The sequence below is a fragment of the Saimiri boliviensis genome, chromosome 2 (genome assembly GCF_048565385.1).
Source record: "Saimiri boliviensis isolate mSaiBol1 chromosome 2, mSaiBol1.pri, whole genome shotgun sequence".
Classification (NCBI taxonomy): Eukaryota; Metazoa; Chordata; class Mammalia; order Primates; family Cebidae; genus Saimiri; species Saimiri boliviensis.
Genome location: NC_133450.1, coordinates 142621326 through 142636425, shown reverse-complemented (window position 1 = coordinate 142636425; position 15100 = coordinate 142621326). Strand labels below are relative to the sequence as shown.

Below are 15100 nucleotides of genomic sequence, written 5' to 3'. Positions count from 1 at the left end.
GTCCCCAGCCCCTCAGCAGTCCACCATGGGATGGACAGAGCAGGATTAGCCCAGAAAGCAAAGGTCTCTGATCAACAGGGCAGAGGGTGCCTCTGGAGCCGGGTTTGGACACCAGGGGCTGCAGGGAATTTGGGGGCTGTGTGTGTGGTCCAAGGCCAGGCCAGGGGCAGACATTCTGCCTGCTCAGGGTCCTGCCACAGACAAGCATGGAAACCTGATTCTCACTCCCCTCCAGAGGAGGGATTCGCATGTATTCAAGGTTGGGGGTGCTGGGGTGGGCCCCTGCCCTCCCCTGGACTCACCTGGGGAGTGTCCCTGGACTCTGTGCACTGCAAGTGCCAGCTGCTGAAAGGATTTATTCTTCCCAGAAGCCACCAGGAAGACGGTGACCAAGGAAAATTCTTCCTGGTACCAGCCAGGGAGGGGTGCCTCAACCGCCTGCCCTACCGTGTCCCCCACCACCCTGCAGGGAGGACCTGGTAGGGACTCCTGACCCCTTTGGCAGTGTCCTGGCCCTCCCTCCCTCTCTCTCTGATCCCAGGGGACCTGCCCCACTGCTCCTTCCCCCTGAAGGGGCGGCATTTCTAAAGAACAGAGAAAGAACAGAGTCCTCTCTGTCAGTTCCTGCCTCCGCCTGTTGCGAGGTGGGCACTCAGGCTCCCCAGCGGGGGCAAATGTTGATAGAAAGTCCTCCTCCTTCCTAGGCCATCCAGGGCCGGTCCCCTCTTCCTACTGTGGGGGGCATTTACAGGAGGCAGGGGCTGGTTAGAAGACTGGAGGATTTTGGGGAAGCCTCCTGGCTCAGGAGTCCTCCTTAGGTGTAGGACATGGGTCACTCTGAGAATTCTGGACTTCAGCACAGGTTGGCCCAGACACAGGGGACCAGTGCACTGAGCCTGTGGTAGGCAGACAGAAGCAAAAACAGTGATGGCGGGTGCTGTGCCTGTCCCGAAACAGTGGTCTGTCCGGCTGGGAAGTCAGGTACTTTCCATGCCACATTTGTGCACATGCACATGTACATACATGCATGCACGAACACACACACACGCGCGCACACACGCGCGCGCGCACGCACACACACACACGAACCTTCGTCTGACTTGGTGCCAGGGCAGCCGTGGGAGTCTGGGCAGATTGTGCAAAGTCGGGAATTAAAGAGGAAAAGTCAGAGGCTGGAGTGGTGAATGTGGGGGAGGTGAGGGTCCCCCTCAGCGAGCAGGAGGCACGACCTCCCTCCTGGTGAGACAGTGTCGCTCTGCACCCTCAGCCCTGTGTCAAGAAGTGAGACATTAGGGGAGGAGGTGGCTCCAATGTGGAGCCAGTGGCCTCCCCAGCCCACGTCTAGGGGCTCCTCCCTCCTCTTCAGCAGCTGAATCTCCTGCCCGGAGCCCCCATTAATAAAGATGATCATTGCAGTTGCTGAGGGTGAGTTCTCCTGGGCTAAAGGCTGTGCTCGGATCATTGGATCATCATATTCTGGGCTCACAGCTCTGTGAGGTGGAGGCTGTTATTCCTAGTCCCACAGGTGAGGGGATTGAGGTTTAGGAAGCAGCAGCTGGATTTTATGATATGTAAATTACACCTCAATCAAGCTGTTTCAGAAGAAAAAAGAAAGAGGCAGTTGCCCAGGGTCCCAGGATTATGGAGAGGCGCTGGCAGGATTTGAGCTCAGGGCATGGCAACTCAGCCACAGCTATTGCCCTGAGGCCTCTAGGATCTGTGAGGTAGTGCTTTTTTTTTTTGAGACAGAGTCTTGCTCTGTGGCCCAGGCTGGAGTGCAATGGCGCAATCCTGGCGCACTGCAACCTCTGCCTCCCAGGTTCAAATGATTCTCTTGCCTCAGCCTCTTAAGTAGCTGGGACTATAGGCGTCCGCCACCAAGCCCAGCTCATTTTTTTTTTTTTTTTTTTATATGGACAGGGTTTCATCATGTTGGCCAGGCTGGCCTCGAACTCCTGACCTCAGGTGATCCACCTGTCTCGGCCTCCCAAAGTGCTGGGATTACAGGCGTGAGCCACCGCGCCCAGCCGAGGTTGTGCTGTCTTTAAGGCCTGGCTTGCGGGGCTTCCCAGTTCTGAAGGAGCAGGCCAGGCTTCCATGGGGCCTTGGCACACTGCACAGGCCGTGGTGAGAACTTGCTTCCCGCACACCTGAGTGTGTCCCTGGGCAGCCCAGCCAGCACTCTCCCCTCTCCCAGACCCCGGTCCCTGAAAGATCCTGAATCCCCCCAGGCGCCTCCCTACAGGTGCTTCGGGCTCTTTGACCAGAGTCCTCCTGGGCCCCGGAACTCCTGGCCCAGATGTTTCTCCGGCCTGCCGATATTAAGCTGTCTGGAGGGCAGCACTGCAGGCAGAAAAAGCCGCTGGAGACACTAATCCTTCCCTGGGCTGGGCCACGGAGGGTGGAGGGAGATGGCTGAGAAGCAAATGCCTTCAGGGCTGGTTTTCTCATGGCTCTAATTAAGCCCTTGCCAATTTGGGTCTGGCAGCCTCATCTTCCCATTGAACATCATACTAAAGTCAATTGGGGTCCAAAGTCTCCCCACTCCCATCTGGAAAGGCTTCCACGCTTGTTAGCTGGCAGCTTTTCTTTTTCTTTCCCCATAGCCACCATTGTGGATAGTCCCCTCAAGAAGCCAGAGACAGCAGCCCTCCCCTGTCCCTCTGGGTTTGGCCTTTGAAATCTGGGCACAGGGCAGTTCTTTGCCAGCCCTGCCTGCCTTCCTGGCTGCATGTCCCGTGATCCTAGGGGCTGAGCACTGTGGCATTTGGGGGTTGACTCACACTGGGGTCCCTGGTGAAAATGGGCCCAGATCAGGGGACAGGAAAGTAGAAGGGCAGTGACCAGGGAGGCAGGTTGGACGCTGGGGGAGGCTCCTGTCCCAGGACTGGGGCTGGACAGGAGGCCTGGGACACTTCTGGACACATCTAAGATCTCAGCCAGAACACATGTCCCACTTTGCAGCCATTAGCCAGAGACACCAGCTCAGAGAAGTCTGGGCGCAGACACAGGGCCTGGCCCAGCTCTGTCCCTCAGCCAGAACGGGGACCAGGCAGGTTATAGAAGGGTCTCGCTGAAGAGTAAGCAGATTCTCAGGCATGGGGCCGCCTCCCGTCTAGTTGGCTTTGCATCTGCGTGGCCCCCCACAGGCTGCAATAGTGTAGATGCTGCCTCTGCAGTAGATTTGGACCCAGTTGTTTTGGCCAGCGTAGACACAGCCTCTCCTTATAGTGCTGCTGCTTCTAAGGGGCGTGTGGGGCGTGGGCTGTGATGCCTCAGTGTGTGTCCAGCTCCCCCGCCTCGCACAACTTGGTGTCTTCTGTTCTTCTCCCCAAGAGTGGACCAGGCCATCTACGGCTGCCCCTCTCTCAGGCAGGTGGTCCCAGGTGGTCGTCCGTGCAGAAGGTATGGGGGGCAAGCCCTTCTTAGATTCATAGGTCCCTCCCTCTGTAGTGGAAGTAGCAGGTGTGCGTGGTGGGGACCTGGGGTCACGTGTTCTACAGCTGTGACCACGGGAACCAACCGAGGGCACAAGTGTAGAATGTGGATGCCTGGGGAGCTCTGAGGCCCAGCGGTGGGGGAGGGACCCTAGATGTCTACCAGCTCTGCTCCCGAACCTCACCTGCTTAGAGAGGTTCCATGGGGCACCCCCACACCAAGCCCTTCACCTGCACTCCCTCCGAGGGCTTCGCCGCCTCTCACGACAGGAACCCTCTCTCCAGCCGCCCTTGCTCACAGGACACCTGGGCAGTTGCTGGAACCCAGGGGAGTCAGAGGGGGCTTCCTGCAGGAGCTGGGGCTGTGAGACCTCGGAGGGTGGACTGTGGCCGGTGAAGGGAATAGGTGACACATTCCAGGCCGCAGGACCAGCCAGGGCAAAGCTTGGCGGTGGGAGCCTGACAAAGTGGAAAATGGGTGGGTTAAAGGAGAGAGAGCAGGATCCTGGAAGATCCTGGAAGACCCTGACATCCTCTGGCACGTGGGAGGAGTCACAGGGGCTCACCGACAGCCATAGACACGCCAAGGAAACGCGGGACTGCCTGACTCTCCAGAAGGGAAGTTGTCCCTGGCCCCAGCTCACCAAGCCTGGGCGGGGAATTACCGCCTGAGGTCTAGGGAACAGGTGAGCTGTTCTCTCCAGCTCACCTGTTCAAATTCCCTCCAGCCCCAGCTCTAGAACTGTGAGCAGGGCTTTGAGTGCCCTCTACTGGCAGGAAGCCCTGGCGCTGGAAGCCTATTTAGAGAGTGTCCGAGGTTCGGTTCCTAGGAACCTGGAAGACCTGGGTGCGGTGTCCTCTCCAGCGATGGGGACAGAGCTGGCGGGAGCCATCGCTTCCCTGCCCTGGACTCATCAGGGCACCAAAACCCCCCAGAAGGAAGCTGAGGCAGTGACGTTCCCAGGACAGTGGCCTGCTCACCCACAGATACGGCTCTGAGGCCCTGGTGGGATTCTGGGCTGGGGAAGGCAGGTGCCACCGGCACTCCTGGTTTGACAGCACGTGGGAGTGGAAGTCCAGGGACAGCAAAGGACTCACTTTGGCTGGAGCAGACAGATAGTTTCAGAAAGGAAGGGAGATGCCAAAGTCCTTAAATGCCAGGTTTAGTCTCTGGGTTTGATGCTCCAGGGAGTTTGGAGAGGCGGTGGTAGAGCAAGAGAAAGGTGGGCAACGCGAAGCTGTTGATCCGTCTGAAAACCGTGCAGCTTCCGAGAAGGCCTTAGCACAGCATGGGGGATGTCAGGGGTTACAGAAGTCATTTGGGGGGTAGATCCACCCAGATGTGTCCATGATCTCAGAGAGGGACCAAGGGCAGGGCTGATTTGTGAGCTCAAGGGTGTGCCATATTTCCTTCAGGAAGGGGCTCCACCTCCCTGGGCCCTGTGAGGAGAGGGGCTTTGTGATCTGAGGCCAGAGGGGCCTCTCCCGGCCTCACATCTGAGCAGGCAACAAGGCTGCCTGCCCTAGAGCTGGCCCAGGGCGCCTCGGAAGCCTTTGCCGGGCTCTTCCCTGGGCAGCAGGACCATGGCAGACAAAAGAACCTGTTTCTCATCTCTCCAAGCTGTGGGCACCCCTGCCGCTGCCCCCGCCCCTGCCAAGGGCTCCAAACTTTTCCAGCTCAAGCCCAAATCTCCTCAAGTGATGCCTATTGAAGAATTCCAAGGTAAGAGGAAGGACCCAGGGCCCCATCAGCCCTCCCCGACACCTGTTCCCCAACCACCACGGGAAAAAGGCGGTGCAGGACAGAGGACCGATGCCTGGCTTGGAAACCCTCCCGGAGTAGCTGGGCCAAGGTTAAACAGAGTCTCTCTTCCCTGCAGGCCTCTCTCCCCAAGAGAGCTGGGAGCAGGTATGAGTCAGAAGCCAACTTGGGCACAGTGGGCAGGCCACCTAGCAGGCAGAGCAGATGCCAGAAATAACCTGTCCCGGCTCCCTTGGGAGGCGTGGCCCAGGGGCTCGTCTTGGTTGAAGCAGAATCTGGGACACACCGGTCACTAATGCTGCTCTTTGGGACATTTAGAGGACACCTTACCTTCCCCTTGTCTCTGGAGGGACAAAGTGAAGGCGGCAGGTCCAAGTGGCCCACAGGTGGGAATGGCCACCACCTCTCCTGGGCACAGGCTGTTTCTCCAGGGTCTCCCATGCCCTTGATCACTGAGGCCTGGGTCAGTCCCTCCTTACCTCATCACAAAAGGGAAGCTGGGTTCTCTAGAGATGCACAGATGGAGGCTGAGCACAGTGGCTCATGCCTGTAATCCCAGCACTTTGGGAGGCCGAGGCGGGCAGATCACAAGGTCAAGAGATCAAGACCATCCTGGCCAATGTGGTGAAATCCCATCTCTATTAAAATACTAAAATTAGCTGGGCATGGTGGCGCACGCCTGTAGTCCCAGCTACTTGGGAGGCTGAGGCAGGAGAATTGCTTGAACCCAGGAGGCAGTGGTTTCAGTGAACTGAGATCACACCACTGCACTCCAGCCTGGAGCCTGGCAACAGAGCAAGACTCTGTCACAAAAAAAAAAAAAAAAAAGCACAGATGGTGTTTCACATACTTGTCTGGTCCTCGGAGTGGAGCTGATTAGGGAGGGGTCAGCCTGAGAACCACGTAGGGATGGGGTGCAGGAGGCAGCAGAACACGGTGATCCTTGGTATGAAACCATGTACTTCCAGGAACAGCGAGTCAGAAGCCAGGCCAGGACCAGCAGGAGGCAAGGAGGTTCCCAGGGCCCCTGCTTTAAAGTGGCACTCAGTCAGTATCCTGCAAAACAACCGAACTTGCAGAAAGCCCAGGCTAATAAGAAAGAGTCTGGGCCAGGCACAGTGGCTCACGCCTGTAATCCCAGCACTTTGGGAAGCTGAGGCTGGTAGATCCCCTGAGGTCAGGAGTTCAAGACAAGCCTGGCCAATATGGTGAAATTCCATCTCTACTAGAAAAAAAAAAAAATTAGCCAGGTGTGGTGGCAGGCGTTTGTAATCTCAGTTACTTGGGAGGCTGAGGCAGGAGAATCGCTTGAACCCAGGAGGCAGAGGTTGCAGTGAGCTGACATCACACCATTGCACTCAGCCTGGGCAACAAGAGCGAAACTCCAGGCCATCTACGGCTGCCCCTCTCTCAGGCAGGTGGTCCCAGGTGGTCATCCGTGCAGAAGGTATGGGGGGCAAGCCCTTCTTAGACTCATAGGAAAAAGAAAGGGTCCGGTAGGTGGGGATTTTTCTCCCAGCCATCTTCCAAAGCAGCACAGGCAGGAGCTCCTGGTCCATTGCATCTTGTCCGGCGTCCATGCATGCGTTCACAGAAGGACACCATGGTGAGCGCCGTGAACCCAGGCACCTCCCTCCCCCAGTGCATGCCCGGGTGGCATGACCCTGCCTTCCTCGAATGAATCACTTTCTAATCACCCCAGCACGTGGGCATCCTTCAGAGAGGACTTGGCCCTGGCGCCCAGCCAGGCATTAGCAGGTGCTGCCCACTGGCCCTCCCTGGTTCCCTGTCTACAGGGCCAGGTGGGAATCCCTGGGCTCAGCCTAAGCAGGGAGGCCTGTCTCTTCCCAAACCCGATAGAAGGGTTGGGGGCCTAGGGCACCTTCCCGGACCTTTTCCAAAAATGCCTTCTTCCCTCCCTGCATGACCTGGGGTGAGTCCTTCCTTGTCCTGTGCCTCAGTTTCCCTGAATGCTCGCTGACCATTGGTGTTTCTTCCACTTGGCTGGCCCAGACTGCGAATGCTACGGCCACTCCAACCGCTGCAGCTACATTGACTTCCTGAATGTGGTGACCTGCGTCAGCTGCAAGCACAACACGCGAGGTCAGCACTGCCAGCACTGCCGGCTGGGCTACTACCGCAACGGCTCGGCGGAGCTGGACGATGAGAACGTCTGCATCGGTGAGAGGACGCGGGCACCCACCGGGAACTCACTGGAATGCGTGCCGGGTGCACTGCACTGTGAGGTGGCCTCTGGGGCCCCCTGCATCAGAATCACCTGGGGAGGCTGTGGGAATTCTAACTTCAGGGCCCCTCCAGCTGAGCGTCTCTAGGGACAGAAAGCTCCAGAAGCTGCTCTATTAGTAACCTCCCCTTGTGGTTCTCCTGTGGGAGAACTGGACTTGCAAAGCTTACCAGTGGCCTTTCCCTCTCTGGGCAACTGGAGGGGACACTGACCCTTCTGGCTTCAAAGAGCTATGACTCTGGCAGGTGGCAGGCACTCAGAGGCCACAGAGCACCTGTCTGGAGCTGGTGTGTGTGGGAGGGTGGTCCCCCTCCATAGCTCCTTTCCAGAAGGGTGGAGGAGCAGCCTGTCCCTCCTCCTGGGGGTGGGGGGGTGGATGCCAGGTGAGGGCCAAAAGATGGCCTTGCTGCGTGCGTTTGGGCAAGTCCCTTCCCCTCCCTGGGTCTTGGTTTCCTCATCCATCAAATCGGGGGGCAGATCAGATCAAAGGTTTTCAGCTCTTTTTGTTGTTGTTGTTGCTGAAGCTTTTCTTCAAATGCTTTACCAGCCCAGGTCCAGCTTTTAAAGCTGCTCTTCAGCCCCGGTGGGCACCCGGCCTGCTTCCTTCCAAGTTCTGCTCTAGGACTGGCTTTGAGGTAGAGAAGGAAGTCCATCGGGCCTGGGTCTGGGCGGAGGACACACACGCCCAAAAGACCAAAGCCATGACCACCAACCAAAACCCACCAGCCAGGAATGGTTGCCCAGGACCCCTTGCCCCTGTCGTCGGTAGAGACCAGGTCTCAACCCCAGGGGCTGTCCCCCAACCCTGCCCAGCCAGGCCCCTTGGGACACTATTGCCCATCCCCCACGCAGAAGGCGGCTCTAGCTGCGCAGAGAAAGGGCTCTGGCAAAGCTGGAGCTGTCGGTCTGAATTATGGCGACAGCCTTCAGGTAATTCCATCAACTAAGTGATCAAAGCCACTGACGTCACAGGCGGCCAGCTGCAGGGACAGGACAGGGCCTCTGGATCCAATTAGAGGTGCCCCCACCCTGGCACCCTCCTCCTCTCCCTGGGTCTTCCTGCCTCCACCTAGCACTGAGCTGCAAGGTTTCTCTGGGTGGAGGATATTCATCCCCTCCCACAGAGCAGAGCCCCAAGGGAACTAACTGGGCCCCGCCTCCTGCCCGGCCAGGAGCAGAGACAGGCTGTTCCTCCACTCTCCTGCAAAGGAGCTATGGAGGGGGGCCACCTCCCCCCAACAAAGCAGCCCCAGACGCGCTCAGTGGCCTCTGTTGAGCTCCTGCTATCTGTCAGAGTCACAGCTCTTTGGAGATGGGAAGGGTCAGCGACCCATCTAGTTGCCCCGAGAAGGGAAGGGGCTGACCCAGGCCACAGCAGGGTCAGGGCTGGGGGAGGTGGGGCTGGGAGGTGTTAGATCCCAGGGAAGGAAGCCAGAGTCTTCTCTCCAGGTCTGGACACCCCGGGGAGTCCTCACCCGCCGTCCAGCCGCGGGCTCACGTGGACCCGGTGTGGGGAGCATCCCCTGGGGAGTGTGGAGACCCGGCTGCGAGACCGGGAGAGTGGGGGTCCCAGCAGACGGCGCCCACAGGTAGCCCTGACCGCGCGCCCGTGCCCGTGTCCGTCCAGAGTGTAACTGCAACCAGATAGGCTCCGTGCACGACCGGTGCAACGAGACCGGCTTCTGCGAGTGCCGCGAGGGTGCGGCGGGCCCCAAGTGCGACGACTGCCTCCCCACGCACTACTGGCGCCAGGGCTGCTACCGTGAGTGCGCGCCGGTCCCTGGTGGGCGGGGCCTGCGGAAACGGGGCGGGGCAGGACTGAGGCAGTGAGCGGAGCCTAGTGAGGCCGGGGCCGGGCTGGTGGGTGGGGCCTAGCGAGACGGGGCAGGGCCGGGGAAGTGGGCAGGGGGCCTGTGAAGTGGGCGGAGTCTAGTGAGGTGGGGCGGAGCCTGATGAGATGGGGCAGAGCCGAGGAGGGCGGAGCCTAGCGAGACGGGGAGGGCATATGGGCGGGGTCAGCGACCCATCTAGTTGCCCAGAGAAGGGAAGGGGCTGACCCAGGCCACACCAGTGTCAGGGCTCGGGGAGATGGGGCTGGGAGGTGTTAGATCCCAGGTGTTAGATTCCTGGGGCGGGGCCTGGGTTGAAGGGCGGGACCAGGAGCTCGGGGCGGGGCCTGGTGCACGTGGTGCCAGGTGGGAACTACGGGAAAGGCGGAGCTGAGGTTGGCTGGAAGGGGTTTTCGGGGACTGAGGGAAGGGGACTGTCTGAGTCGGCGTTAGCCGCGGGCCGAGGGTGGAAGGACGCTCCAGGCGCATGGAACCGAACAGCACGTGCACAGCTCTGGAGACTGCAGGCGTGTCTGAAGAACCGCACCGAAGCCAGTGGGGTGGGGGAGCGGGCAGCGGTGGGAGGCAGGCGGGTCCAGATCTCGCCCTGGCGCCGTGACCCTCCGAGCGGGGACGTTTCACACCTAGCGCACCCGGAGCCTCCTACACCCCTAGTCCACACGGCGCCCCCGGGGGCTCGTGCAGCCCGATTCGCGGGAGCTCGGAGGTGGGGGGACCCGGCCACGCCCCGCGCTGACCGCCCCCTCCGCCCGCAGCCAATGTGTGCGACGACGACCAGCTGCTGTGCCAGAACGGAGGCACCTGCCTGCAGAACCAGCGCTGCGCCTGCCCGCGCGGCTACACCGGCGTGCGCTGCGAGCAGCCCCGCTGCGACCCCGCCGACGACGACGGCGGCCTGGACTGCGACCGCGCGCCCGGGGCCGCCCCGCGCCCCGCCACCCTGCTCGGCTGCCTGCTGCTGCTGGGGCTGGCCGCCCGCCTGGGCCGCTGAGCTCCGCCCGGGGGACGCGCCCTGCACCCGGGGCTGAGGGTCCCGGGGTCCCGGAGCGGGGCCGGCGTCCGAGGCCGGGCGGCGAGAAGGGTGCGGCCAGAGCTGCTCCCAGGTGCTACTCAGCAGGGCCCCCCGCCCGGCCCGCGCTCCCGCCCGCACTGCCCTCCCCACGCAGCAGGGGCGCCTTGGGGCTCCGGCCCCCGCGCCTGCCATTTGGTTTCGTTTTTCTTTTCTATTATCTGCCGCCCCGTTCCTTTTTTTTTTTTTTTTTAAATTTCTCTCTCTTTTTTTTTTTTTTTGGCTGGCGGTGAGCCAGGGGGTCTGGAGAAACGCTGCTCGCCCCACACCGCGTCTTGCCTCCCACCATACCGACACACACGGGACCGTGGCCAACGCCCCGTGGCCTGTCTTGGGCTCACCGGCGGCGGCGCATCCCGACCTCCAGTTGCCTACAATTCCAGTCGCTGACTCGATCCTGTTTTCTATTCTTTCTTTATTTTTCCCCGCAATCCACCAGACCCCAGGCCTCACCGGAGGCCGGGTGACCACGGAACTCACCGTCTGGGGGAGGGGAGAGAAGGAAGGGGTGGGAGGCCTGGACACTGATTTGTAGAGAACTATTTTTGTTTGTATTCACTGTCCCCTGTAGGGGTTACGGGGCGGGAACGCTGGTCACCGCGGGGGTCCATGGCGTAGAATCCGAGGAGTAAAGAGTCTGCTCACTGCTGCCTCCAGGGCCTGTTTTCTTTCTGTGTTGGGGACGCTGGGCAGGTTTGGGGCTTAGAGAGGAACCCACAAGAGAGCCTTAAAGAAACGGTTTCCCTGTTGGGGCCATCATTTCCCGGGGCCTTGCAGTGGAAAGGCCCTCTGGGGTGGGTTCTGCCCACCCGCCCCGCAGGCTTGGCTGGCAAAGCTCTCCCACCCCGCGGCCAGGCTGCAGGTGTCCGACCTGCCAGGAGCCTCCCCACACTGACGGGCTGTCTCCCTCCTTTCCCGAAAAAGAAATCTAGAGTGCACGGGCCCTTTTCTACAGAAGTCCAAGGAAAATTCTCAGGGAGAATCCTGGCAGAGATTGAATCCCATGCGCTGATTGATACTCTCTGGGTGGCCACCCCTGACAGATGTGTCATCTTGGATCTGTTGCAGGCGGAGCCTCAAATCCAATGTCAGGATTGGATTTAGCTGAACCCACAATTCGGCCACCACCTCCTTCCATAGTTTCAGGTGGCCAGGTGGGCAGAGGCGGGCAGGGCAGAGATCCCAGGCAGGCCAGCAGCCATGTCCTCCTTAGCTTCTCGAGATTAGGGAGGAGTGCTGGAGGGGACAGGGGCAGCTTGGGAGTGGCAAGAGAAAGCTCCCAGATTCGGGGCTCCTCTCCTGGGGCCTCTGCTTCTGAGGATCCAGCAGCTCTACCAGCCCTCGGGGCCACACTTCCCCCTCGGTCCAGCCTCCTGTTGGCCTGTGTTTATTTCGAAGCAGTCCTGGGATCCTGTCCTGGTTGCTAACTGCTCCTACTGCTCCACCTTCAGGTGCCCCGGGCACTGGCTTCTGTCACCGCACCTGTGCTTTCCCGGCTGCAAGGTTTAGACCTGGGTTCTTCCCTCGAGTACCCGAAGCTAAGCTAAGACCAAGTGGAAGAAACTTGGCCTTGGAGACAGCAGGAGATCACAACACAGAGAAGGAGGGGGAGGTACAACGGGACACTGCCTAGGACTCACAGCATCCTGAGCTCACACGCCAGCGCCTCCTGGCCTCCTCTCTCAGCTCCCACCCCAGCACCCTGCTAATCCAGAAGTGCCTTCCGCCAGACCCTGCGTCTCCCGCAGCTGGCCTATCTCCACCCTCACCTTCTTCCTTATGCACAGAATCCCACTGCCTGAGACCCAAAGCTCCCAGATAAAACACCTTCCTGGGCCTCCTTGTGGTTAGGAGTGGCCAGGGACACAACTCTGGGAAGTGAGATGTAAGCAGGAATAATGGGTGGTGCTTCCAGAAAGTTCCTTAAAAGCCATTCCTTCCTCCATGCCCCACAAAGCCTCAGCTGTCCAAGTTTGTTGCTCTGGTTTTTCTCTCTCGTCCCTCCCGCTGCTTTTCAGTCAGCAGGTTGGGGAAGGAGCCTTCTGTGGACACTGAGCACAAGAGTGTCGCCCTCAGGACGGCGGAGGGTGGAGCTGGTGGGGGGTGGGGGGTGGAGGTTGCAGAGCCTGGGACACTTGCCCTGGCTGCAACCTCTGAATTGCTTTTATTTATCTACTTATTTTTATAGAGTTGGGGGTCTCACTATGTTGCCCAGGCTGATCTCAAACTCCTAGGCTCAAGTGATCCTCCGGGCTTGGCCTCCCAAAGTGCTGGGATTACAGGCATGAGCCACTGCACTGCCTGCATGTCTTACTGTGTGAGAAAAAAAATAAACGTTGATGTTATTAAAACACTAGAATTTGGGTTTTCTGTTCCATGCACACTTACCAAGTTCTTGGCCCTCCCTGATTGACCTCTGGGCCCCCTGAGTCTTCTGAGGCCAGAGAGAGACTGAAACCCACCCTTCCTTGGCCACAGCCTCCTGTGGTGACCCTCAGGCCACCAGGAAGAGGACTGTCCATGACTCAGGCAGAGAAGTCCACCTCTGTCCAGAACAGGACTGCTCCTGCCTTCAAGTGAGCAGAGGGCAGCCGGGCCCAGACAAACAGCAGTGCCGGCTGCAGTCGGTAAACACGGGTGCTTCCTTCTGGTCATCGAGATGATAAAATGTCACCTAGAAGCAGAACTAGAGGCAGAACTTGAGACAGGGACAGCAGGGCCCAGCCCCAGTGGCCAGCCCTGGCTGGATCACAGGGCTGGGGGCCCTGGAGTGTCAATGCATCCCAGCACTGTTCTTGCCTGGAGGCAAATGGGCCACCCTCTGTCAGACACCAGTGCCAGGCTGGCATGGGAGCTGCAGTAGAAGCCCCTGGTACAGAAGGTGGGCAGCTGGGGGCTGAGAAGAGACTCACGAGGTGGTGCAGAGGGCATGACTCTTTATATCACCCTGGGTGTGTCCCAAAACACGCTCGAGGGTTCTGGGAGGCGGGGCCTCTGTGGGTGCCTACTGTGTCCTTCTTAACCTCCGTCATCTGGGCCCATGCTGCATCAGCTTCTGTGGGACTGGCCTGTGCACCCAGGGCCAGGGAGGTGGAGCTCACTGTAAATCAGAGTGGCAGCCCCAGTCCCCGGGGACACACCGAGGCCCTGATGTTCCCGGAGGGTGGAGGGAATGTTGCCAGTGGCCATTTAGAAAAACTCTGACATCTTCCAGGCAGCAGGAGAAGGAGAGAAGAAGGTCGGTGGAGCCAAAAGTCCCCGACCACCTCTTCTAAATGGTGCACCCGTGTCCCCAGAGCTCATGTTTTGACACCTGGTTCTGGGAGGTGACGGGAAAAGGCTGGCATTGCGAGGCTGGGATCCTCATCACCGCATGCCCAGGCACCGTTCTTGCATTGTTGCATTAACCCTCACCTGCCCCCTGGGCAAAGTTTTCAACCTTGACACCATCGACCTTGGGGGCTGGGTAATTCTCCGTGGCGGGGTTGAGCGGGGCGGGGGGGGGGGGGCTGCCCTGTGCACGTGGGATGTGCAGCAGCATCACTGGCTTTCATGTGGCACTTCAACGTGCCCGGCCCCCAGTTGTTGCCACCCAAAGTGCCTCCAGTAATTGCCAAATTGGGAGCAAAATCGTCCTAGATTGAGAGTCACTGCCTCAGGAGGAAGGAATTGTCATGCCCATTTTACAGAGGGGTCAGCAGAGGCTGGGAGAGACAAAGGCACTTGCCTGGAGTCACAGTTGCTAAGAAGCAGAGGTGAGAGTTGAACCCAGGGCTGCCTAACTTGAGCCCAGTGCTTCACCCCCAGGCTAAGCAGCCCTAACAGGCATGGGACTTCCACCCCACAGCAGGCGGCCGCAGCTGTCCCCCACCTCCATACCTTCAGCTGCCTCCCTCCTTTGGCACTCACAGCCAGGTCAGGCTGAGCGAGGAGCCCTGGGGAGCCTGGCTTCATCTAAAGGGCTCTGCTGTCAGGGGAAACGCTTCCCACCGCCCTCTGTGGCAGCGTGGCTTGTCCCCTGCCCCCACCTACTCCCCTAAATCAGCAGAACTGCTGCCCCGGCATTTCCTGCCCGGCCCATGCCTTATGGTTAGGAGGCAGTTATGGAAGCCTGGGGAGCAGTCAGCAGCATCTCCCGGCAGACCTGGGCCTGCCTCTGTCTCCCTGGGGGCCTGGTCCATCCAGGCACATCCCAGCCAGAAGATTTAAGGGAAAGGCCCCAGGAAGAAAAACATTACTTATTTATTTTTCCTTTTAAATCACATTTCACAACTTGTAGGGAAGTTCAAAAATACAGAAAAGCAAAATCATAGTAATTTTTGAATTAAACTCACCCACAACTCTTCATCCAGAACTAATAAACTATTAATATTTTTTTTTTTTTTTTTTTGAGACTGAGTCTCTGTCACCCTGGCTGGAGTGCAGTGGCATGATCTGGGTTCACTTCAATCTCCGCCTCCTGGGCTCAAACCATCCTCCCACCTCAACCCCCTGAGTAGCTGGAACTACAGGCCCACACCACCATGCCCAGCTAATTTTTTATATTTTTGGTACAGACGGAGTTACACTGTGTTTTCCACATTGGTCTCAAACCCCCGGGCTCAAGCCATCCTCATGCCTCAGCCTCCCAAAGTGCTAAGATTACAGGTGTGAGCCACCATGCCCAGTATAACTGCTAATATTTTTCTTACAGATATTTCCAGTGTCTCTTTCTTTTTCCTTCCTTCCTTCCTTCCT

The 15100-nt window shown here is 59.0% G+C and overlaps 1 protein-coding gene across 6 annotated transcripts in view; it reads left to right on the top strand.

The window, feature by feature from the left end:
* NTNG2 (netrin G2) overlaps positions 1-12714 on the top strand; it is an 81989-nt gene extending 69275 nt beyond the window's left edge. For 4 of the 6 annotated variants that reach the window (XM_074394583.1, XM_039461518.2, XM_074394581.1 and 1 more), the window contains 3 exons: positions 7213-7380; positions 9072-9206; positions 10050-11013. In XM_074394583.1, coding sequence (XP_074250684.1) covers positions 7213-7380; positions 9072-9206; positions 10050-10285 — 539 coding nt within the window. In that variant the 3' untranslated portion in view covers positions 10286-11013. Of the gene's footprint in view, positions 1-7212; positions 7381-9071; positions 9207-10049 lie in introns of all 6 variants that reach the window. The other 2 variants (XM_039461519.2, XM_039461517.2) reach the window with 2 other exon arrangements.
* Positions 12715-15100: the final 2386 nt, after the last annotated feature.